The sequence below is a fragment of the Lygodium microphyllum genome, chromosome 27 (assembly GCF_053477565.2).
Source record: "Lygodium microphyllum isolate KBCC chromosome 27, Lygodium_microphyllum_v1.1.10, whole genome shotgun sequence".
NCBI lineage: Eukaryota > Viridiplantae > Streptophyta > Polypodiopsida > Schizaeales > Lygodiaceae > Lygodium > Lygodium microphyllum.
Window position 1 is genome coordinate 20861095 of NC_141161.1, and position 25229 is coordinate 20886323.

Here is a 25229-nt window from a genome sequence, read left to right on the forward strand (position 1 = left end):
AAGGAAAAGCAAGAGGGAAGCACCCTCTCCCCGTCAAGCTGAAGTAGGGGAGGGTGTACACAAACTGATCCTGGGTAACAGGTACTGAAGAACCGGTCGGTTGACCACTTTGGTCAGAATATCTGTAAAATTGTCAGATATGGACACAAACTCTAGGTGGATAGTGCCTAGCTCAACTTGCTCTCTGAAAAAATGGAAGTGGACTCCCACATGCCGCGTCCGTGGTGCAATGATCGGATTGCCCACAAGGGCAATGGCACTCTGGTTGTCGCACCAGTAGACAACAGTGAGAGAGTCGCATGGAAAATGAAATGCCGCTAGTAAACTCCTCAGGTAGATGGCCTTGGTGGTGCCATTGAAGAGAGCTCGGTACTTAGCCTCGGCCGTGGAAGCCGCCACCATCTCCTGCTTACGACTGGACCAAGAAATGGGAGCCGTGCCCAAGGTAAAGAGGTAGATAGACGAGAGGCAAGGTAAGGCGCAATAGCTGGCGTGTAGGTCACAATCATTAGGCAAATTGGCAACCAAGACAGCCGAACCCCCTATCCTGGACGAACAAGGAACGCAGGAAAATCCACCACAACAGGAACGTCTGGTCTCCTCTCTCCTCTCTCTCTCTCTCTCTCTCTCTCTCTCTCTCTCTCTCTCTTTGACGTGACGATATGATCTGACGTGACGGGATAGCTTGTCAAGTCTGATGCAAGACAGGTCATCAGTAATGCAAGCATGATGCAAGACAGGTCGTCAAGTTTGATACAAGTCTGAGGTCGTCAGTAATGCAGGCGTGAGCTCTCTCTTTGATACAAGCATGACCTCTCTGATGCAGTAATGCTGTACTGACGAATGTCCTGTGACAAAAATACATGCTGTGATAAATGTACTGTGACAAATGAGAATGCTATAGTGAGAATGCTTTGACGAAGGTACTGATGCAGGAGCACTGAGAATGCTGTAAATGTACTGACGCAGGAGTACTAAGTGAACAGTGATGGGATGTACCTGCAGTAAACAGTGGTGAGCCTTGTGAACATTATTTGCAGGGATGCGCAGTGACTGATGGGACAGTTTTGTGTCGTGATTGTGACTGTATAAGAAATCTATTGACTCTCTCAGACTGACGTGAATGCAGACCTATGTGAATGTACTGAGATTGCAGATGTACTCAGACTAATGTGAACCTTGCCGTGCTATGTAGACTGGAGACCTGTGTGAATTCAGACTGACGCACATTAACATTTCATGCTACAGTGACAATTTAGGTGAGATTGACAGTTCTATGCTACATTGATAGTTTATGCTACAGTCCTATTTTATGATGCAGTCACATTGACAGTTTATGATATACTAATAGTTCATGCTATAGTGATAGTTTATGTTACTGGTTTACTACTCTAGTCAGACTGTAAATAGTTTTATGCTATAGCACATACTATAATCATGATGGAAGAAACTGACAATGAAGGAATCACAAAACCAACCATGGAAACAATGTTTCATACACCGCCAAAGAACACGAGGTACAAAACCTATGGGCATAAAACCTGAGATTGAAATGTCTCTCCAGGGTCAAGTAGATATGGGAAGACATCCCGCAAAATTAATGAAACACTATATGAGGAGATGTTGACCATACTCCGTGCTGAAATGTGTATCATGAGGAAGGAAATGAAAAATGATATACAAGAGCAGGTTCGAGCTGAAATGATGGAAGAACTAAAAAAGGAGATGCAACAAACATTGGATGCACACATGGCAGAGAAAGACTCAATGATCTCTAATCTACAAGAAGAACTAGAGGAATGCAAAAAGAAATTGGACACACAAAAGGAACCACAAATCACACACCGGAACTACAAAAAGAAATGGATGTTTTAAAAAAGGATGTGTACACCTATGCAAGTGTGGTGGAAGGCACCTAAAAGAAAATGGAGAATGTTGAGAATACTGTCAAAGAAAATGCAGAATGGATAGATGTGGCAAAAAAGAACAAAGGAATACATGGCAACAAAGTGGAAGTTATGAATGCCACCTTGGAAGAAGAGGCAAAAAGACAGGCACGCGCACTCCACGTAAGAGTGGTTGGACTAGATGAGAAAAGCTCCCCAATTGAAGATGCTACAGCTCTTGCCACCAAAATTGGGGCTACAGATGTACCCATCGTTGGGGCTTGGCGAGTCGGGAAAGCTGACACAAAAACAAAAGCCCTCATCTTGAAGTTTGGAGACTTGGAAAAGAAGAGAGCCTTCCTCTCCAAGAGAACCGCTCTCAAAGGAGAAAAGATCTACCTAGATGAAGACCTTACCCCAGCCCAGATAGCCCACGGGAGGGAAAATATGCCACGTGTTCTAGAGGCACGGAAAGCAGGTAAATGGGCTGTCTACAGAGATGGAAGAGTCATCATCACAGAGAGAAGGACAGCATGATGGTGCACGGCCTATGAGACCCTAAAGTTCACACTGTGGAATTGCAATGGCCCCCTTAAGACAGATGTAGGTTATTTTAAGGATACTTTCAAAGGGATAGACATTGCTATGTATACTGAGACACATCAATGTAAAGACAGCAGTCTACCTGATGTATATGGATATAGATGGGAAAGTGTATATCGCCCCCAGCCTAGGTGGCCTGGAGGGACGAGGGGATCAGGAGGTGTGGCAATTCTATTTAGAGAAGAGCTCCGAGATACAGTCCAAGTGGTACATAGAGATGTAGAGGCAAGATACATGTGGATCAGGTTACGTACAAGTAGAACTCGAGACATGTACATTGCCATATGCTACTTTCCCCCAGCATACTCTAAGTTTGCCCCTAAAGAGGCATCCCCGTATACACCACTATATGAGGACATAATGAGATTTATGAGAATTGGGGATGTTCTACTAGTAGGAGACTTTAATGCACGCACAGGAAGCAACCAATCTGCTTTCTTTGACACTAGTAATGAGATGTTCAGAGATATTGCATTAGATGAAGTGGGATTAGTTAGATCAGCCCAAGATAGAGAGATAACAGAATATGGAACACACCTATTGGCATTGGGAAGTGCACATGGTTTGGCCATCCTTAACGGGCTGCCACAGTGGCCAAGATCTATTGGTTTCACATGTTGGAATAACAAGAAAGGGTCAAGCACAGTGGACTATTTGATTGGATCACCCAACTTGCTACCTGAAATAAAAAGCTTTGAAATCTCAGACACACCAATTGGATTAGCAGCAAACCATGCTATTCTAGCTTTCACAATGCAATATGGGCATATATACGAAGCACAGCCACACATACCAAAATTACCATGCTATGATTTTGTGGAAGCGACCTCACACATATACAGCACTACTGTGTGAGATGCATTGAGGGAGCTAGACACACAGGCCTCTCTGGATGAGTTTACATGACAGTTGGCCGAGATAATACACACTTCAGCAGCCTACGCTTTCCCACACACTACACCGTCAGATAAACCTCCACGAGGTAATGCCCCACAGAATGGCTGGTATGATGATGAGTACAGAGAGACACGAGCACGTTTTCAGCGAGAGGTGGCACTTGGCATATGTACACATAAGCATGCTCGAACACTCTTCAGACGATTGGTACGCAAAAAGAAGCGGGAATACCTGAGCAAACTAGAAACAGAAATGTATTCCATGTTCTTGGGACAGGACAGCAAGAGAGCGAGGAAAAAGATGCATGAGAACCAGCCACCCTTACAAATTACTAGACCGGATGATTGGCATGGATATGCTTGCACACTCTATGATGTTCATGGCCAAGAGCATATGCCACTCCCCTCAACCTCAAGACCAGCAAATTGCAGATTTTTCACAGAAAAAAAAGTGAGGAATGCCATATGGAAACTGAAAAATGGAAAAGCCTTAGATCATGATGGTTTAGTAGCTGAACACTTCGCGCATGCTTGTGATATCTTGGCACCAACGCTGGCTCACATCTTTAATAGGGCAGTTTGTGAGGGATTTCCAACCTGTTGGTCAGACCATATTATTGTGCTGCTCTTTAAGAGTGGAGACCCCGCGCTACCTAGTAACTATTGAACTATCATGATTGGACACATGCTGGCCAAAATATATAGCTCTATCGTGGAACAAGCATTGAGTGAATGGGCCGAGATGCATGGCCTGAGATCAAAAGGCCAGGCTAGCTTCAGGAGGGGATATACAACTCTAGACCATATCTTTACATTGAGGGCAATCATCGAAGAAGGCAAGGCATTCAAGAAAAAGATCTACTGCTGTTTTGTGGACTTTCACAAGGCCTTTGACACAGTGCCACGTGCTAGACTCATGAGAAGAATGCAAAACATTGATGTGCCTGTAGAGATACAGTGGAGTATCTATGCCTTGTATGAGAAAATGACGGGCAAAGTACGAACACCTGAGGGCATCTCAGATACAGTCAATAGCACCATTGGGGTGAAACAAGGCTGTCCACTTTCACCGACACTATTTGGGTTGTACATAGATGAAATTTCAGAATATGTGGAGCCGAAGCCAACCTAGCTGGAGTGTTGATACCATTACTGCTTTATGCCGACGATATTGTACTTATATCTGACTCACCTGAGGGACTAAATAGACACTTGGATGCATTATCAGCTTTTTGCAAGAGATAGAGATCTTAAGGTGAACCTTGGGAAAACTAAAGTTATGGTACTTAACACTTCAGCTGCTTGGGTGACAAGAGCTGAGCACCAGTTTACTTTTAATGGAGAGCCAGTGGAGATGGTTAGGCAATATGTCTATTTGGGGGTCACATTGAAGGGACCACAGTTCTCTTGGAGAGAGACATCAAAGGCTCGTTTGGCAAAAGCATATGCAGCCTTAGCTGCATTGGAGAGGCAATGTGCTCACATACAATTTCACGAGCCGCGCACCAAATTGTGGCTTTTTGACACCCTGGTTACACCCACACTCCTATATGGGGCAGCTATTTGGGGTCCGAGTCTCTTTCACACAAGGAGACAGCCTTTGGGAGACCAGGATGGACCAGAGAAGGAATACTATGACGGGTGGGAGCATATGGAAAGACCACTGGTCATGATGATCTCACGTATGATACGAGCGAAGAGCTCAATCCCACATGAGATTATCAGAGCTGAGTTGGGAGCATCACCCATGGTGGCTGAGGCCTTGGTCCAAGCAGTGACTTTCATACATAGACTATGGGAGCTCCCCCAAGATAGATACCCACGGCTAGCCCTAGCCTCTTCTAGACAAGTAGCAACAGATGGTGACAGACATTGTTGGTATGCTCAGATGAGTACATGGATGAGTCTACATGGGCTTCAGATTGACAGACTACCCTCCTTTGACTATAGCCTGGATTGCCCTACACTTGACCTAAGCCGATCAAAGCTAAACCATGTGATCAGAGCAGACATACTGAAGTTAGATACGGAGAAGACCTGGATCTGACCCCCCTCCCCCCATGGCACGAGGATGGCACACTACCAGACCGACTTCCTTCAGGTATCTGAGGATGGTTTCATCACCTAACCCAATTACATGGACACATAGCTGCCTCATGGACTACGCACAGTTATTGGTCAGATCCGCACCTCATCCCACCACCTGAGGATTGAGACAGGCAGATGGGAGGGTATACAAACAAAGGAAGGCATATGCCCACTATGCGACAGAGAGCCAGAGATAGAGGAACACTACATCTGTCGATGCACTGTATATTATGATATATGAGGTAGATACCATTATCTGTTTCGAGAGGGTTTTGGACCCCTGAGACGGATCATGCAGTTTGAGGATCAGAGATGCTTGGGATTCTTCCTCTTGGAGCTCCAAAGGCGCAGAGCAACAATTCTACGGAGTAGGAGGCCCCCACAACTCGGCTCACATAGATAGAGAGCAATCACTGACTTTTTCACTGATACACGACAGAGTATGGCAGATACCACTACTACTGCCACATAGCCTACAGGAGTACATCATCATTGGACCTCATCTTCTGTAGGTGTCCCTTTGGATAGAGCAATGGCACTTAGCCGGTCTAGGCGCCCACGTCCACCCGAACGAAGGCCTAGACATCCACACCACAGACAAATTAAAGCCATCATTGAGCGCCACAGGAGACAGATGCCGAGACGCCTCAGCCATACAGAGATACACCTCCTTAGAGGACAAACATCTCATTGATGAAGAGTTTTCCTTTTTCTACTTTCACTTTTAGATCATTGACATGTTTCTCTTTTATAGGACTTTATTTCATTTTTTCAGTCTTATAGGCATGTTTTTCATCTTTTCTCGTTCCAGATGAGAAACACACCATCATTGTATGTATTGCTTTGGTCTCATAGGCCACATTGGCCTTTTAGAGACGTTAATACTCTCTCTCTCTCTCTCTCTCTCTCTCTCTCTCTCTTCATAATGAGTAATTATATTATATCAAATGACTAAAAGAGTACAAAAGTCACATGAGTAAAGGAGCACAAAGAAGTATAAAAGTCAAGGTAGGGTCACCGAAGAGACCGCCCGACACCAAGAACCTGTATCATCTCTAGTCAAAATATCAATATGCTGAATAAGATCAAGCTGTCCGCTGAAGAAGTCCCTTAAGCTTCACAACACGACACTGGATGCCTGAGGTGGCCCCAAAAATAAACGCATTGCGAGTATGCTAGCAACCCAAGTCCGAGAAAGTGAAACAAAATCTTCATATTAGATTGTGCCAGACCATGATGTTTAGCCTTGCCAAAGACCCAATCAAAAGGACATATCTGAATCTCCACCACAACATGCCAAATGTCAAAAAGGAGGGCCCAAATTTTCCAAATAGGGCATGAGATGAATCTGTGACACGAAGACTCTACTGCAATGGTATAGAAGAAACAATTCCTATCAGAAATATCCATGCAATGAAGAGCCAATACAGGGGGAAGACAACCCACCACGGTTCTTCAAATGAATACCTTACATTTGAATGGAGTTTTATCAATCCATCCCTCCATCATTGTCAATTTCCACCACGCTTTAGATTTGTGCAATCCCCAAAGTGCATTGGCTTTCATGGTCAACCATGAGCGATGTCTAATCATGAGAACATAAATCTGATTAACTGAAGAAGACTCAAGACTCCAACCCCTTGCAAGGTCCCAATCCCACTAGGGACAATCACAATCTAGGACAAGAAAGGGTTGATAGTCTTGCAAAAGTTTGGAGACCTTGCCCCAAATATCATAGTAGCCACAAGCAACCCAAAAGACCATCTGACGGTGTGAAAAGGCATCAAGGTGCCTCGGGGCAAAAGAATGGCATTAGCCCCACTAAGACTAAGCCAAGGTGAGCCATGCGATTAAGATTAGGTTTCTCCTCCAATTTTAGTCCCAAGAAAGCAAATGAGACACCGCTAGAATTTCTGTTTGCAATGAATTAGTAGCCAACCTGTCCGGATGCCATTGGACCTTGCAAAGCACTATTTTCCATGAGCATATGCATATTACCATACCGAAGACCCCGATCCTCAAGAAAAAAACATATAATAACAATCCAAGGTTGTTGACTACCACACATTGCCTTAAAAAGAGACTGACTGCCCTATGAGTTTGGACATCCAAAACAGCCCCATCCCCCACGAATTTCAGAGTACAAACATGGATCCAAGATATCCAATGTATACCACCATGCACAGAATCTTTCTTCCACAACATAAACAAGAAGTGCCGCATGAGATCATTCAAGACAACATTAGTCCAAGGCAGCAATGGCAAAAAGTAAGTGAGCATGGGGAGTATAATGGTCCGCACCCCTTTAAGGCATACATAAAATGACCAAGCTTGAGATCTCATTAAACAAACTTGGCTTCCAATTTTTGCGATATCCATTTCAACAAGAGTTTTTGCTGCACATCAATACCCAAGGGATACCCAAGATACCTCACAATGTCTCCTCGTTGAACAACCAAACCCTACCACCCTAAATTTGGCATATTCGAGCTAGTACAAGCAATAAGGAAGGATTTCCTGCCAATTTCTCCAATACACCATCTTCAACAAAAGTCCCCGGCACCACAAAAGGATCGGGTCTCTTATGTTCAGCCCGTGAGGAGAAAGGCACGTCTACATGGTGGGAGGAAGAACATGGATACCTATGATCCCATGGAGTGATGACTCTACCAGCAGCATCAAAAGCCAACTGAATTGGAGGCTCACAGGTGCGCAACAATGATCACGTCAATTGCTGATATTGTTGTTGCTCTTTGAGGGGCGGTGGGTCCTTGGCAATAGTAGGAACTCCAGCAGTAGGTACCTCCAAGGATTTGTCTCGGTGAGCGAATACATGTGGAGGGGATCCTACAAAGAAGAAGGGTCAATAGGTACTGTGGAGATAGAAGAATCCTTTGCTTTTCCTTTACTGCATCGATTTCCGTCCACCCCTAGGATTCCAAGTCTGAAGAAGGGTCAATAGGTACTATGGGGATAGACATCTCCTTTGCTTTCCCTTTACTACGCTAGGCCACCCTTGGGATTCCAAGTTTGAAGAAAGAGCAAGTTGCTTGCCTTTGCACTGATTGGGCTGAATCATCTGTTGCTTGATGGAATTTGGGGCAGACGGCCGTGGGCCGGGGTGGGGGGGGGCGGGGGGCGCATGTTTTGGTCCCTATCCACGGGCTGTGATCCGCCAAGGCACTCTTGCAATCTGGGCATTCACCCATGAAATGACCTGGTTGACCACAGAAGAAACAGTAACCAGCAAAAGTACCCCACTTGAGCTAGAACCAAAGCGGCTGCATGCCCATACAATTGAGGCGCAACCAGTTGGGTCACTTCCTGGAAATATCCCACAACATGCACAATCTGTCTGTTCTCTTCCTTCAGACTAGGGGGTACCACCACATGCCCTTTGGCAGCCATTGCATCCTTAAGAAGGGCCCAATAGATAGCCGGGTAATTCTCCACTTCCACCTATATTGGACATTGTTGCTTTAGTAAACATTGGAATTCTTGTAGTGGATGCCATGAGACAATATGCACTAGTTGTTTCTCAAAGGAGAGGGGCTGCTTTTGGAGGAGGAAATCACAGCCAACGCAAACCAGTAAAGATCTCCTACATACCATCGGTCTGCAGAATAGAGGTCAACCAATGGTGGATCTTGGCAAGCATGGAAATCCGACAAGTGAAGAAGAGAATGACACCTTGTTCATGAGTAGCTGAAAACAGGAGGTGAGCGCGCGACCAGCCATTGCTGGCCTAGAGGACAGGCGCTTAGAGTTCTCTTTCCGCACCTCAGCAGCTTTCTAGACGCGGAAGGGGGACACGATGTGCAAGGAGTTTTTCCAGGTGCACGAGCCTCGCACTTTAGGAGAGCGGATACGCAGCCTCCGAGATCAGTATGGGAGGACTTGTTCTAGCCCAGACGAGGCAATGGAGATTGCCACCGACTACTACAGTCGCCTCGAGGACAGCGATGTAGACAGCAGGTCTGGGATAACGTCCCATCCCTCATCACAGAGGAGATGGGACGCTCCCTCCTAGACCCCTTCACAGAGAAGGAACTAGAGGAGGCTTTCCATACACAGGACGGGCAGAAATGCCCGGGAGAGGATGGCCTCTCTAAGGCTTTCTTCACTACCTTCTAGGAAGTGGTGAAGGACCCCCTATTGATGGCCTTTCACCAGATTTTCACTTCAGGACAAATGCCAAGGAGTCTTTTGGCAGGCCTTACCAGTCTTCTCCCCAAAGGGGAAGACCAGTTGGAGCTTTCCCAATGGAGACCGATCACCTTATTGTCAGTGGCCTATAAGGCGCTGGCAAAGATGATTGGTATGCGACTGCGCCCTGTGCTTCCAGACATCATCCATGACACACAAACAGGCTTTGTCCAGGATAGGAGCATCCTAGACAATGTATTCACCTTCTTTGAGCCGACAGAGTGGGCCCAACACAGTGGGCAGAGACTGGCCGTACTACTCTTGGATTTCGAGAAAGCTTATGACAGGGTGGACTGGGATTTCCTAGAGGGCACCATGGTGAGGTTGGGTTTCCCCCAGGCTTGGATTTGCGGGGTCTCCGCACTTTACAGATCGGCCACCAACAGGGTTCTCATAGGTGGTAGGCGAGGGGAGGAGTTTCGGCTGGAGAGATCGGTCTGATAGGGCTGCCCCCTAGCCCCGTACCTGTTCCTTCTCTTTGCAGAGGCGATGTCTCACTTCCTCAAGTCACGTGTGAGCGAATTACGTGGCCTCCGACTTCCAGTAAGAGAGGATGCCGAGTTGTTAGACTCAGAGTATGCAGATGATACAACGGTCTACATAGAGGATGATGAGTTGATACTGGAGAGAGTGAGGCTGGCTCTTGAGGTGTTCTGTTCTGCAGCGGGAGCAAAAACCAACTGGCGAAAGTCGGTTGGTTTCCTCACAGACCCGAACTCTAGCATGGAGTGGGGCATCCACCTAGGATTTATATGGGTGAGAAGAGGACAGACCGTCCGGTACCTAGGGTTCCGGATGGGACTCGACATCACTCCCGCCCAGCAGTTTCTTCCAGTCCTCAATTCTATTCGGAAGAAGCTGACCTACTGGAGCACGGCTCACCTCTCACTAGCCGACCGAGCCCTAGTGGTTAACCAAGTCCTCCTAGCGAGGGCCTGGTACATCGCCTAGTGCTGGTGCTTCTCCTCTTTCTGTGTAATGCAGCTTCGCCGCCTAGTGCGGAATTTCATTTGGTCCGGGTCAGACGGCTCCAGGGATTCCAAGGCCAAGGTGGCGTAGGCGACCATCATACGACATCGGTCAGAGGGAGGGCTTGGGAAAATAGACCCAAAGTATCAGAGTATGGCCCTCTTGGGCAAGCTAGTTGTCCACGGCCTCACATCGGGAGGGCAGACCTGGAAGGTCCTATTGCAGGAGGGTCTTTAGGATTGTAGATCGAGGCTTGGCAATGAGTGGAGGCTATCCCTAAGATGGATCTTCACGTCAGCCCAGATCAACACCCCCCCACATCACCCTTCCTACGCAGCTTGTTCCGTGTGTGGCAAGGCCTCCGTAAGGCCCTAATCCAGGGCCCCCCAGGCTGCCAAGAGGAGATAGACCGTCAGTCGGTGATTTGGAACCCCCAGATCAAGGACCGGGAAGGGGCACAGATTGGCGAGCGCCCCCACATCTAGTGGGCTGGTTGGGAGGCTGGCCCGGCTCGTACCATCAGGACATGGCGGGAGGTGTACAAGATGGCAAACGAGGAGGTGTTGCAACAAGTATCAGGCTGCCAGCGAGGAGTGGAGCTGAGGAGAAGGGAGATAGATGCTGCAATACCTCAGGAGTGGCTTGCTCCCCCAATACGAGAGCCGATAGAGCCCAGGGAGGTATGGCCGCTAGGTTTTCACCAGCAGGCATCCCCCTACAGGTGGCAAGAAGAGTGGATGGCGCTCCACCTGGGACCTTTTTCACCATGCAGGAGGGGGGCGTCTGGCTCTTGACAAAGGGCAGCAAGATGAGGGGATAGTTGTCCTTTCATGGAAGAGGATCCAGGTGATTGGCCTTTAGGGGAAGACATGGCGGCTAGACCCTTTGGTCTTTTGGCAGGAGCTTAGGGAGTGGCACCTCTGGATCTGGGAAGGAAGGCCAATTGATGAGCTGGAGTGGGATCCGGGAGAGTGGCTTTGGCCGGCCACTAAGGTCGCCAAGAAGCCACCAAGATTCTTGGAGTACACCGCTAGGATTGGCAGACACGTACTGATGCAGGAGGATATGGATTGGGCGCCGTCACGTAGCAAGCACTGGGCGGAGCACAGCATTACGAAGCCATTCCGACGGAACTTCGGGCATCGCCTATGGGACAGCTAGCGACCAAGGAGGGTATCATGTTTTTTATGGATGGTGGCACATGGAGGCTTGGCGGTGGGAAGTTGGCTTTCCTAGATGCAAGAGGGAGTTTGTAAGCACTGCACACAGCACTCTATGGAAACCCCAAAGCACTACCTTTGGTCGTGTGAGGCGGCACAGCTCGTGTGGAGAGGAGTATGCCGCATCCTTCGCCGCATAGCACCCACTCTTGGATGTATCTCTTAGGGAGCTTTCTGCTGGCAGTCGGTTAGCTAGGGCCGTCACCTTCTCTATGAGGCCAGAATGCAGGATATGATATTCATTATCAAGGCAGGGTCGTGCGCAGTGGTCGGTTTAGAGGCTCTACCCATCCACCAAGTATTGGAGCCCACAGCAGACCGCTCTGAGATATGGGAAATCATGGGGAGTCTTACTGGTTGGCATATCTGGAAGGCGCGGTGTTAGGTGGCTTTCGGTGGAGAGAGACTTTCAGTACAGGTGACCTTAGCAAAGCTCTGGACCTCCATCATCCACTCCCTTCAAGGCCGATGGGATCAGGTGCAGGGCGAGTCCAGGGCTCGTCAAGAACTCCGATATCATTTCATACGCACTTGGGGCGGCCAGGACCTGTTCTTCGTGATGCAGGCAGGCAGCCCCAGATGGCGATACACCCCCCCTCCATGGCTTCTTGCCCCCATCCCCCCCAGACCGCCTTGAGAGGCTTGTATATATGATGTATCTGTGACTTTCATCAACTCCAGCTTGTCTATTGAGCATGAGTCCAATGTAATCAGTTTTTTTTCAGTAATATAATCAGCCACATTTTACTTTCAAAAAAAAATGAGTAGCTGAAAAGGAACAAAGAACCTCTTGAGTAGGCACTTGTGTATCCAAAACCTCCTCATCCGCACTGGCAGGGATAGCTCTATACTCTCCCTCTTTTTTCACAATAGGTAGCTCTCGCTCTCTCTCTCTCTCTTTTTTTCGTAAAAGGTAATTGTATTAATTACGAAAAAAAGGTACAAGTTTACATGATTACAAGATACACGATGGCTCTAAGCCATCATGTGTAAAAGCTCAGCACTAAACAACAAAAGAGTTACAAAAGTCATGGCAAAGACGCACAGGAAATTGCCATATGCCAGGGAAGTAAGTCCTCCCGAGGGAGTAAGTTAGAGTGCAGAATGAGATCTATTTGCCAATGCAAGAGACCTTTAAGCCTCACAATATGTCCTGGAACATTAGAGGCCGAATAAAAAAGAAAGGCATTCCAAGTGGTCCAATTGTGCCAGCATCCCCAGTATCTATGAAAGTGAAACAAGATCTTTATATGCGACTGTGCCGGGGTGGGGTATTTTGGCCGTACAAAAACCCAATCAAAAGGGCTTAGCGAGAAACCAACCACTGCTCGCCAAACCGCTGACAAGAGCGACCAGATATTCTTAGCAAGAGGGCAAGAAATAAATCGATGATAGGCCGATTCCACAGTAGTGGTGCAAAAGAAACAATTGCCGTTAGAGATTCAACGCTTGGAAAGGGCTGAAGCAAGCGGAAGAGCACCAATCATCACCCTCCAGAGAAAGACCTTGCATTTGAAAGGTGTCTTGTTCAACTAGTCCTCCATCACAGTTGCCTTCCACCATGACTGAGATTTCCGCAATCCCCATACAGTATTAGCTTTAGTAACCAGCCATTGATGATCTTTAATCAGAAGATGATACACCTGGTTAGCTGAGGCCTTTTCCAAATTCAACCGACCTCCAAGGTCCCAGTCTTGCCAAGACGATCCAAAGCAAGGGCAAGAAAGGGTTGCCTACTCTGGAGCACTAACAAAAGCTGTTCCCATAAATCACAGTATCCACGAGGGATTCTGAAAAGCCTCCTGGCTGTACGAAACGATATCAAGACGTTACGACTGGCAAGGGTGGCATCTGCAACTGAAGTCAAGCCCAAACGTGCCATGCAGTTAACTCATGTTTGCCTTCCCAAGAAAGTAATCGCGAGGCTGCCAACAATTCCAGTTGAAAAGAGTTAGTATGTAAGCGGTCCTCCGCTGGATGCCAACGCGCCTTCTAGAGAACCAATTTCTAAGAGCAGACCAAATGAGCATGCAAGGACTAGAAAACAGAGTCTACATTAAGAACATGCCACCAGGAGCTCCGAATTTGTGTATTACTATGCACAAGCCCGTGATTCTCAAGAAAATAACGGGCTATAACGACCCCGGGTGATGATCCACGCACATGTCACGAAAAAGAGACCAACGAAGTGCCAGCATATGAGTTTCGGCATCCAAAATAGCCCCACCACCCATGCATTTGGGGGTACATATATGCGACCAAGAAATCCATGAAATGCCTGCCTGCAAGGAATCCTTCTTCCATAACATGAAACGAATGTGCTGAGTAAGAGCATTCAAAGTAGTAGTAGTCTAAGGCAGCAATGGCAAGAAATATGTGAGCATGAGCAACATAATTGTCTGAGCCACTTTGAGGCGAACATGGAAGGGCCGAGCCTGCGACTTCCAATACAGAAACTTAGCTGCCAGTTTCTGTGAAATCCACTCTAGTAGTTGCTTTGGCCGAACATCAACACCCAAAGGGTACCCAAGATGCCTGACAATGGAACCACGGGGAACAACCTGTCCCTGCCAGCCCAATGACTATAAATCAGACTCCGTGCAACTGAGAATGTCTGATTTGAAAGCATTGATATGAAGACCAGAAGCATGACCAAAGAGCATCCAAAAATCTAATGCTTTGCAAAGATTGTCCTTGTCCGCACGCAAAATCATAAAGCTGTCATCAGCCAAAGATTGAGTAATGAAGTCCTATCCAAAAGGAAGAGACAATCCAGCCAACTGAGTAAAAGCTGCCATAGAAGATAACATCGAAAGAACCGAATGAGTCGCAAGGGCAAAGAAGAGAGGACTCAAAGGGCAACCCTGTCTCGCAGAGCGTGCAAGGACAAATGGCTCGGTAACACCACCATTTAGCATAACTCGCGAAGAAGCCGCACCACTAATGGTGTAGATCAAGCAGGACATCCGAGTACCAAAGCCCATAGTAGACATAAGTTCTGCAATGAAAGACCAGTCTAAATAATCAAAAGCCTTTTCCAGATCCAATTGAATCAATACCACTTGCTGATTAGAGTGCCTTGCATAGTCAATAGCCATTTGCACATTTAAGATATTATGCAGAATGTTTCGGCCCTTAATGAGACCATATTGAAGAGGATGCACAATGGCCAGAAGATGCTTGTGGACCCGATTCACCATCACTTTGGAAAAGATTTTATACATCGAACCCATCAAAGAAATTGGTCTCCAATGTTTCAACATTGACGGGGAAGGAACTTTTGGAAGCAATTTGATAAGACCTTCTTTCCATGAGGAAGGCATGAACCCCATTTCCCAGACCTGCTGAAACATAATCGTCAATGGTTTCACCAGTTGGGTAGCAAAAATCTCAAAGAATTCATTGGTGAGACCATCCCAACCGGGACTTTTATCCTTGGGCAAGTGTAACAAAACATCCATAACCTCCGCCTCACAAATATCTATCTCCAAAGTAGTTTGCATATCAAGTGAAACCTGATTGCGGACCAGATCATAGAAAACTGAGCGTGCATGAGTAACTTGGTCAGAAGGTGAAGGAGAAGAACCAAGAAGGTCTAAAAAATAATTCCTGCACATATTCACAATAGTCTGGGGATCAATGACCATTCGACCTTCTGGATCCTGGAGTCTAGTCATATTTTCTCGAGCAGGAGATGCATGTAGAGCTCAAAAGAACTTATGAGTCTGACAAGCACTGTCTTGCAAATTCTCAGTCAAATTTTGCAATTTGACCTGCTGATAAGATTTCAACTGAAGCTCTTTAATAAGATCAGCCAACTGCATCGCCAATGACAGCAGAAATACATCATCTGGAGTGTCCATCAGCAGAGAACGAACCAAAGCCAGTAAGTCCTCCGCTGCTTGTCGACGCCGCCGACAAAGAGAGGCATGATGGATCCCATACTGCCGAGCAACCCGCTGCACATTAGAGAGCAATCGCTCAAACGAAGCATTGCCCTCAGAGGCGAAGTCCAATAAAAATCTTTCAATCAATAGCTGCATATAGTTCTGAAAGATTGAATGCTTCAAATAAGACCAGTTGAAACGCAAAGGGAGTCTATCCAGAAATTGCTTAAAAGATGCAATGGGTTGTGCAAATATCTCAAGCTGTAGAGGGAAATGGTTCGACAAGGCATATTGCTACAACACTTTCATTTCCAGCATCTCGGGAAGAAAATCATCATCCTGCATGATGTACATGCGGTCCAACCGCGACCATGTAGTTGCATACTACGCAGAATGGAAAGTAAACCCTGTAGAAGAAGGGTGTAGCCAAGACCAGAGATCTTGCTTAAGTACAGCAATAGCAAACGCATTCCACACACGACTTTCCAGAGCGTCCATCACCGAATGCGCTGATGTGGACTGTGAAGAATCAACACACATATTAAAATCCCCATCAAAAAACCCCATCTGCCACAAGTGACAAGGAGATCTACAAAGTATTCCAAAGATCCCGGCGGGATAAAGGGTCATTCGGAGCATAGAGGCCCAGTAACCATAAGATCTCTCCTTCAAATAAAACTTCAATCACCACAAAACGGCCATGTACATCATTTTTAATAAGAACAAGCTGATAGTTCTCATGTACAATCATAAGCACACCAGAATAATGCATGGCATGTGTCCCTGCATAAAACAAGCGAAACCCATGGCAATCCACAACTTTTCCTGCTTCACCGTGACTCTTGTACTCAACAACACACAAGACATTCCACTGATTCTCATGCAATACAGTCCACATGGCATGTTGCTTATGGCGAGAACAAATGCCTCGCACATTCCACGTGGCTATCTTCATGTGTATTCAAAAAGAAAATCAGGAACGAGGCATAGCTTGCCTCGATTTAACCTTTTCTGCTAGAATGTCAAGGACTCCCTCATCCAAAAAATCAGCTAACACGGAAAAAGAGTTCTAACAGCCAGCTTTAGGAGTAGACGGAATATCCACTGTCTTGGGGATGGAACACGGATAACGACGATCCCATGGGGTAATCACATTACCTCTAGTATCAAAAGCCAACTTAGCAGGTGGGCCCTTTGGACCGTCCGTATAGACTTTCCTAGTAGACTGATTACGGAAAGCAGAAGAAACCATAGTATGAGCAATATGCTCTGAAGACAACATCTCTTTCCTGCGCATATAAGTGCGCATGGAATCTTGTGAAGCATTAGGCCCAGTATCCACCAGGCTAGCATCAAACCTTTTACCTTTTTTGGCATGTACATCTACCCAGTCCTTGCCACGGGAATCCAAACCCAAAATATATTGTTTACCTTTATCCAAAACTTTAGGTGGCTGGGTTGCATCCTGCAACGGAGCATCACACACCATATCTTCCATGGGTAGTGTAACATGCTCAACATCTGAAGTCGGTTGCTTCTCTGGGCATTCGGCCATAAAATGCCCCAATTTTCCACACGAAAAGCAATGCCCTGCAAAGTTACCCCATTTCAAGCGAAAGTGCAAAGGATGCATGCCAGAGCAATTAAGACGTAACCAAGCAGGCCTTTTCCTAGCAGTGTCCCATAACATACACAAACGGTTACGATTCATGGCCCTTAGGCTCGGGGGGACCAAAACAGTGCCCACAACGGCCATGGCATCCTTTAACAATGGCCAATAGACAGCCGGACAATTTTCCACTTCAACCCACACCGGGCATTCACGTTGAGGTAGGCGCTGAAAATCTGCCATTGGGCACCATGGCACAACATGGACCAAACGGCGATCAAAGAACAATGGCAATTTAGACAGGAGATCAGCATGGTGCTTCTCAGATTTCAACAGCATCTCATAGAAGCCTCGGGGCCCAACAAAAATCTCCTCAACACACTCCCCTTGTAGTAGATTGTGCAGCCACTGATGAATATGGGAAAGCACTAGGATCCTGCCAGTGAAGAAGAGTATAATAGCACGGTCATAAAACACCGAAAATGAGCGCAAGACATTTTTTGGGTCCACCGTGGCTTCCAGAACATCTTCAGTTTCAGAGTCAAAAAAAGCTTCATGATTATGTTGGACATAATCGCCAAGCAGAGTGTTGGCAAAGTCCAGCAAATGCTCCCAATCAACATCCTGAGAATCCACAGAATCAGAGGCAATCTGAGCATAAGATCGTACCTGATGATCCATTGTCTCTTCCAAAGTATGCTTGGTGCGTTTGCCCGCAGGCTGGAAGTCAGGACCAGGAGGCATCTCCTCTGTGCAAGGAACCATATCCTCTGGTTTCTCTGTATCAGAATCCGGACCAAGGGCTGCCACCGTTTGGTCGATAAAAGTCATATCCAGACCAGCCATGTTGTATCACCACTTGTGCAAGTCAGATGCAGAGCCAGGAGCTCACGGGCGGTAGAAACGAACGTAGGCCTCTCTCTCTCTCTCTCTCTCTCTCTCTCCCCTGTACAGAGGCACTGTCCAGGGACATATTCTGCAAGCACACCCGATTGAACCTGTTTGTTACCTGTCTGCCTCAGCCGTGGCCTGTCCAGAGGGAGTATAGATGAGGCGTGAGGCAGGGTGCAACCCTAACGGTGCAGGTTCAGGAGGACGAAACGCAGGACCAAGGGGCAGCTGCAAGGGCCACGACGCTGAGGAGCAGGGCTGACAGGCGACGGCAGGAATGCTGAGGAGCAGGGATCAGGACGCAGGGCGGACAGGCGACAGCCCACAGGGCCCAGGTCTGACAGCGACGGCAGGGACCCTGACGCACAGGGTTGACGGGCGACGACCACAAGCAGGACCCGCAGGTCAGCTCTCTCTCTCTCTCCACAAAGTAGATTTTGGAATCTGAAGTAAATAAAGATTAATTATTGTACTCCACATTCATTGTAGCAATCACAGTTTTCTGCACAAAATACCACCACGTTAAGGACCAATCCCCCTCCCCCCCCTTTCTTATGTTATGGCATTTCAATTTCCCCCCCCCCCCCCCCCCCCAATTCCATTTCCATTTACTGTTCACATTTCCATTTCCATTTCCATTTTAGATTTTCTCTCAAGTATGCCCTAGAGAAAGTAAGCTACTAAGCTCAAGCAACTAAAACATGTTTTCTCTGGAATCATCCGCAGCTGCTCTGATGCAGTTCTTCCTTGTGCAAAAACAGTTGAACAAGTATAAATCCCACAACTTTGTTCTTCTACAGCAGAAAATTAGACTTGCTCAAATACACAAGTAAAATGATTACTACTAATTTTAACACAAGCTGCCAACCGTACAACAGGAAACAATGAATGCTACTTGCCAGACATAAAATTAAAAGTAGGATTTTCACTCACTTGAATTTTAGATGAGGTTTTGGGATCCAAAAAGCTTTTGATTGTATTCCAAAGAAGCTTAAAACCAGAACCAGCATTGATTATGAATAGATGATGTAGAGTCTGTTATAAATCTCAGCACAAACAGTAAGGAATTACGCCAAAGTTCTATTCTCTAGATAACACATGCAGCTCAAAGAAAGTCAAGACAGCAACAGTATATAGTTTCCAACAACCTACTCTAGGTTCAAAACGAAACCACTACATTTGGAAGCCAATAGTCACCTCAGGGTAATTATCTGCATCGACCTTTTGAATGCGAGTAAGAAGGTCCCTTGCATTTTTTCCAAAATTCTTCATTCCCTGTAATCAGCACACGAGTTAAAACACCAAGCCTACAGATTTATCTAGTTCTACATAACCATCATGACGCCAATAAATTGGTGGAAATTGAAGTTAGATTTCCTGCCCCCCCACTCCCAAAAATTAATATCAATCAATCAATCAATCAATTAATTAATCCTATTAGTTAACAAGAAACATGGATGTGCATTTCGAAGGTGATGTGCTATAGAGTCACAATCCTCATAGTGCCTCCACATTCAAGGTGATACTCTAGAGAACCAAAGAGGTTGCTGTAGAAATATGCAATGGTGCAGAGAGAATAGGGTTTGTGGGGAGAAACACTATGTATGTATGGCAAACACTGAGAGAGAAGAAAAACTCAAAAACACAAGAAGAACATGGTGATGATGCACTAAATCATGCTATGAGAAGAAAAGTTGATACAGCGGAGCCCAAGCTCAAAACTACATTGTCTTGTCTGAATCGGGTGGCAATACCTGTGGGAAATCTGCACAATGAAGGGAGCGAAACACAATCCTCCAGGCAGTGGGCTATCGAAGTAATCATTGAAAGGTGAAGGACAATTGTCAAGGGAGCAAACCACAGCCCTTTGATGCCATTGAAGATAAGGAAGTTGATCACCAGCTGTTGAGGGAGAGAACCACAATCCTCAAATGCCAAGGAAATGAGCCAAACTACAAATGCAAGTACTTGAGCCAAGAATGCTGAAAACACAAACAATAGAATGCTGAAACCTGTGTAGGAAAGGTCACCAGATGTGGAGGTGATGCCTAATGATGGGAAACGCAAACTATAGCAGCCTCTGGTGTGCAAAACGCAAGGTGGATGATGATGCTAGTAAAAGGAGACTAATGCCTATGTGGGAAGAGCTAACACAAATGTTTCTGATCAGCAAACACAAGGAAGAAATGTGCTGCTAGGTGTGAGAAGATGATGCCAGGCTGAAGAAAAAGATGGATGCCCACCACGAACCACAGTATCCACCTGAAGGGGTGTGAGGGCAGTGGAGAGGCAAGAGAGAGAATGTTGAAGCAATGGAAGAAGAGGGGTGAAGAATGATTGACGTGGGAGTATGAAATGAATAAAGTGACAACCTATTTATAGGCATAAATTGTCTAGGATGATGCACCATTGTGTGGGAGCTCACTACAAAAGTGACCAAAATGTGGACACTAGCCCTTTTTGGGGCTATCAATACAAAACCCTAAATGAAGTGTGTAAACAGAAGGAGGGGTTTCTCAACACACCCTAGCAAGCCTAAAAAGCGATAAAGAAAGAGGAGTGAAGAGAGATCCGAAGAAGATGTAGAGTATCCCTAGGATCCAAGATTGTCACCTCAAAGCAAACCTGTAGTAAAGAACAGTAGACAAGATGAAAAGTAGATCTGACTCCACCTCAAGAGAGAAGCCACTAGCTCCATAACTCCATATGCTAGAAGGAATTCGAAGGCCTCATCTCGCCAAGTTGCAGTTGCATCTCCAAGGCCCCAATCTAGGCAGTACCTGAAGATCCTAGGGATCAATAGGAGAAATGACTGCGCGAAGACAACCATCCCCAAAGCGTAAATGGTGTGGAAGAACTTCATGAGGAGTAGGGGCACCCTCTAAAGCCAAAGAAGAAGTACAAGCCCCCTCTGATGGCAAAGAGAGTACATCCCCCTCTACAAGAGATAGGAAATCTAAAAACTCAAAGATCACGGACTCTGAATCATCTAATGACAAAGGAAGTGCCGCCGGTCTTGCCAAAGAAGGTATCTGGGGTGTCGAAGATGTCAAAGAACTCCCAAAGGTGGCCTCTCAAACCTAAGTAGTCGAGGGTGGGAAAGGTAAGGCTCATGCTGAGTCAAGGGTGGGCAACAGTCACTACCTCTCAATGGAGCAGACTACAGAGCCAAGGTAATGGAAGGTGTTGAACAATCACTGTCTCGCGAAGGAGCAGATTGCCATGGGGATGATAGCCAACAATCACCGCCGTCTCTTGATGGACCGGACTGTAGAACAACGGGTTGTCAAAGTGGCATTCCTGAAACCCTAGAAAAAGTAGAAGCAACCTCCGTAGCATATTGCAGCAATCGCGAGGAGACCGTGACGCCTAGCGATTCTCCTAGTGCTTGAGACGACTTAGTGTGCATTAGATGCATCTTATTGCCTTGAGAATAAAAATCTAAAAGCCGATGCAGAATAAACTCAGTGGCCTAGAAAGGAAAGGTGACATAACAAGTGCCTACGGGTAGACGCAAATACTCCAGTGGTGTAGGGAGCAAAGGTCTAGGTCGGCAAGCATGGGTGGGAGGCTCGATGATGCTAGAAGAGGAGCATCCAATGGTCTGTCCATTTGCTGGGGGAGAAGCCATAACACTGGAGTGTCAACCTGTAAAAGGAAGGGAGGGAGGGAGGGAGAGAAAGAAAGGGTATCTCTTTCACCCGTTGATACAACAGGAGGGAAATGAGTAGACGATGCCGAACCCACAACCTATCTTTGTCTTCTTTGATGCAGAGGATCTTCATGGCTCACTAAGCACCTCTTGCTCTAATATCATGTAGAAATATGTGATGGTACAGAGAGACATTAGGGTTTGTGGGGAAAAACACAGAGTGTGTATGGCAAACACTAAGAGAGAAGAAAAACTCAGAAACATGAGAAGAACACGGTGATGATGCACTAAATCATGCTATGAGAAGAAAAGTTGATATAGCAAAGCCGAAGCTCAAAAGATAACTGCACTATCCTGCCAGAATCAAGTAGTAGCACCTATGGGAAATTTGCACAATGAAGGGAGCAAACACAGTCCTCCACGCAATGGATATCAAAGTAATCACTGGAAGGTGAAGGGCAGCTCTCAAGAGAGTGAACCGCAATCCTCTAATTTTGTCAAAGATGAGGAAGATTATCACCAACTATTAAGGGAGATAACCACAATCCTCAGATGCCAAGGAGATGAGCCAGACTACAAACGCAAGTACCTCAACTAAGAATGCTGAAAACGCCCACCTTAGATCATTTGAATGCATTTATTGGGATTTTGAGTCAGTTTCATGATGCAAGCTTGCTGCCTTTTGATCCCAAGTTGAAGGCTATCTTCTTGCTTATAACTTTACCACATTCATAGGAAGCATTGATTGTCTCTTTGAGCAACAACCCCAATTTTACTTTTGATGTTGTGCGTGGTTCTATTCCCAATGAGGCGATTAGATGCAAGGCAAGTGAAGGAAACAATGGATCGGCCTATAATGTAAGAGGAAGGACTAAAAAGAAGTCAAATGCTACACATAAACACAAAACTCACAGCAAAAGCAAGGAAAAACAAGATATCACTAGCTACCAGTGTGGATGCAAAGGGCATAAAAAAACAATTGTGGGTATTCTAAAAAGAAACAAGAATGCAAAAAGAAAATAAAAGCAAAAGGCAAAAAGAATGAGAAAGATAGCTACTCTACCCCTAAAGACAGAGAAGGAAAATGTGCTATCTAGGAATGTCATTGAAGAGATTTAAAAAAATGAAGATATTGCAAATTTGCTGATTGTTTCTTCAAATCCACATGCTATGACAATAGAAGACATATATATCACTAAAAAGGATGTGATAGATGCCTTGTTGTCTACTCATGATGGTTTGTCACAATTGTGGATTGTTGATAGCGGTGCTTCATTTCATGTAACTCCATCTTTAGAATGTTTCTCTTCTTATGTAGCAGGTCGCCTTGGAAATTTTTACCTAGGAAATAACTATGAATGTGACATAGAGGGAGTTGGCACCATACACCTAGCTCTTAAAAACAGCCAGGAATTGATTCTTTATGATGTAAGGTACGTATCTAGCATCAAGAAGAGTTTGCTTTCAGTTGGGCAATTAGACAATAGAGATTACTTCACTACTTTAGATGGTGGAATGTGAAAGGTGTAAAAAGAATCTGTGCTTGTCACTAGAGGCAGTAACAAAGAAACTTTGTATTATCCGCACTACAAGGCACTTCCTGAAAAGTTTGTTTTGCAGTTTGCAGAAGTACAATCACACAAGAAGCTATGGCATAAGCATCTTGGACATATGAGCCAAAAGGGTTTGCAAGCACTCTCTTCACTTGGGAGAGTTGATGTGAAAGATTCAAAGCTTGACTTTTGTGATGACTGGATTTTGGAAAAACATGTAAAGATTTCATACTATCATGAAGCCTCTAGAAAGGCATGTATTTTGGATTTAGTCCATTCTGATGTATGTACCATGCCAATAAAAACTCAAAGTGATTGCCGTCATTTCGTGTCTTTTATTGATGACCACTCTAGAAAGCTATGGGTTTACTTGCTTGAGTAGAAAAGTGAGGCATTGGACGTTTTTAAAAGGTTTTATGCATTCGTTAGCACTCAAAAGGGTTCAAAACTAAAATGCATAAGAATAGATAATGGGAAAGAGTATGTATCAAAAGAATTCAATCAGTTTTGTGGTGAAGACATGATTAAATGGGAGCTCACTGCCCCTTATAATTCGTCATCTAATGGTGTGGCTGAGTGGATGAATCGCACTTTATGTGAGAAGATTTGATACGTGCTATCCATAGCTAATCTCTTGTAACCATATTGGGGAGAGGCACTTAAAACCACAGTGCATATTTGCAATCGATCTCCACATTGTGCGATTGATAGTGGCATCCCAAATAGGTTTGGTCTGGCAAACCTGCTTCATATGACCACTTAGAGGTCTTTGGCTGCGAATTTTATGCACATGTACTTGTTGATAGCAAAACCAAACTTGACATGAAATCCATCAGAGGCATCTTCATGGGTTATGGAGATGAAGGTGAAATGGGTTATAAATTTTAGATTCCAAGCATGAAAAATGTAATTCACAGCCGGGATGTGGCATTCAATGAATCAAAGCTGCTGAAAAATGTCACATCTAGTGACTTAGACAAGAAGAAAGTCAAAATTTCAGCATGATCAGCCACTTGAACGACCACCAACCATTGAAAATTCAGCCCCGTTTGATGCTGGTTTTGATGATCAACATGTCATTATTGAGCCAAATGAAAATGGGCAGCAAAGGGATGCTGAAAATCAGCTTGGGCAGTATAATCAGCATGCTGAAAATGAATTACAACAGCCTGAAAATATAGTTCAGCAACCAAATGATGAGGTTATTGGCATTCCTTTGAAAGTAAACCCATTGCCCCAGAATATTGCTCATTGGATAAGAAGGTAGTGTCAAAATACCTATACAAAGGTTTGATCCCTCTTTGGACCACATTTTACTCACAGATGAGGGTGAGCATCTCACACACAAAGAGGCATAATCTTGTGAGTTAAAGAAAAAGTGGGAGCTAGGTATGCAAGAAGAAATGAAATATTTGTATTAGAATGATACTTGGGATTTGGTCCCATTGCCCAAAGATAGAAAAGCCATTCCTAACAAATGGGTCTATAAAATCAAGTGTGTAGATGGTAAACCCAAATATAAAGCCAGGCTTGTGGCTAAGGGTTATACACAGAAAGAGGGGATTGACTTTCAGAAAGTGTTTTCACCTATTGTCGAGATGACCACTCTCTATGTATTGTTTGCCATTGTAGCGTCTATGGATCGGGAGCTTGAACAGATAGATATTAGAACTGCATTCCTCCATGGTAATTTAGAAGAAGAGTTGTATATAAAGCAGCCAAAAGACTTTGTTATGCTAGGAAAGAAGCATTTGGTGTGCAAGCTTAAG

General features: G+C 45.5%; 1 protein-coding gene across 4 annotated transcripts in view; it reads right to left on the reverse strand.

The window, feature by feature from the left end:
• Positions 1–25229, reverse strand: part of LOC148012117 (phosphatidylinositol/phosphatidylcholine transfer protein SFH3-like) — a 114542-nt gene that overhangs the window by 53048 nt on the left and 36265 nt on the right. For 3 of the 4 annotated variants that reach the window (XM_087669342.1, XM_087669338.1, XM_087669339.1), the window contains 2 exons: positions 19453–19530; positions 19189–19290 (listed from right to left, as the gene is read on the reverse strand). In XM_087669342.1, coding sequence (XP_087525468.1) covers positions 19189–19290; positions 19453–19530 — 180 coding nt within the window. The remainder of the gene's footprint in view (positions 1–19188; positions 19291–19452; positions 19531–25229) is intronic. The other variant, XM_087669341.1, reaches the window with a different exon arrangement.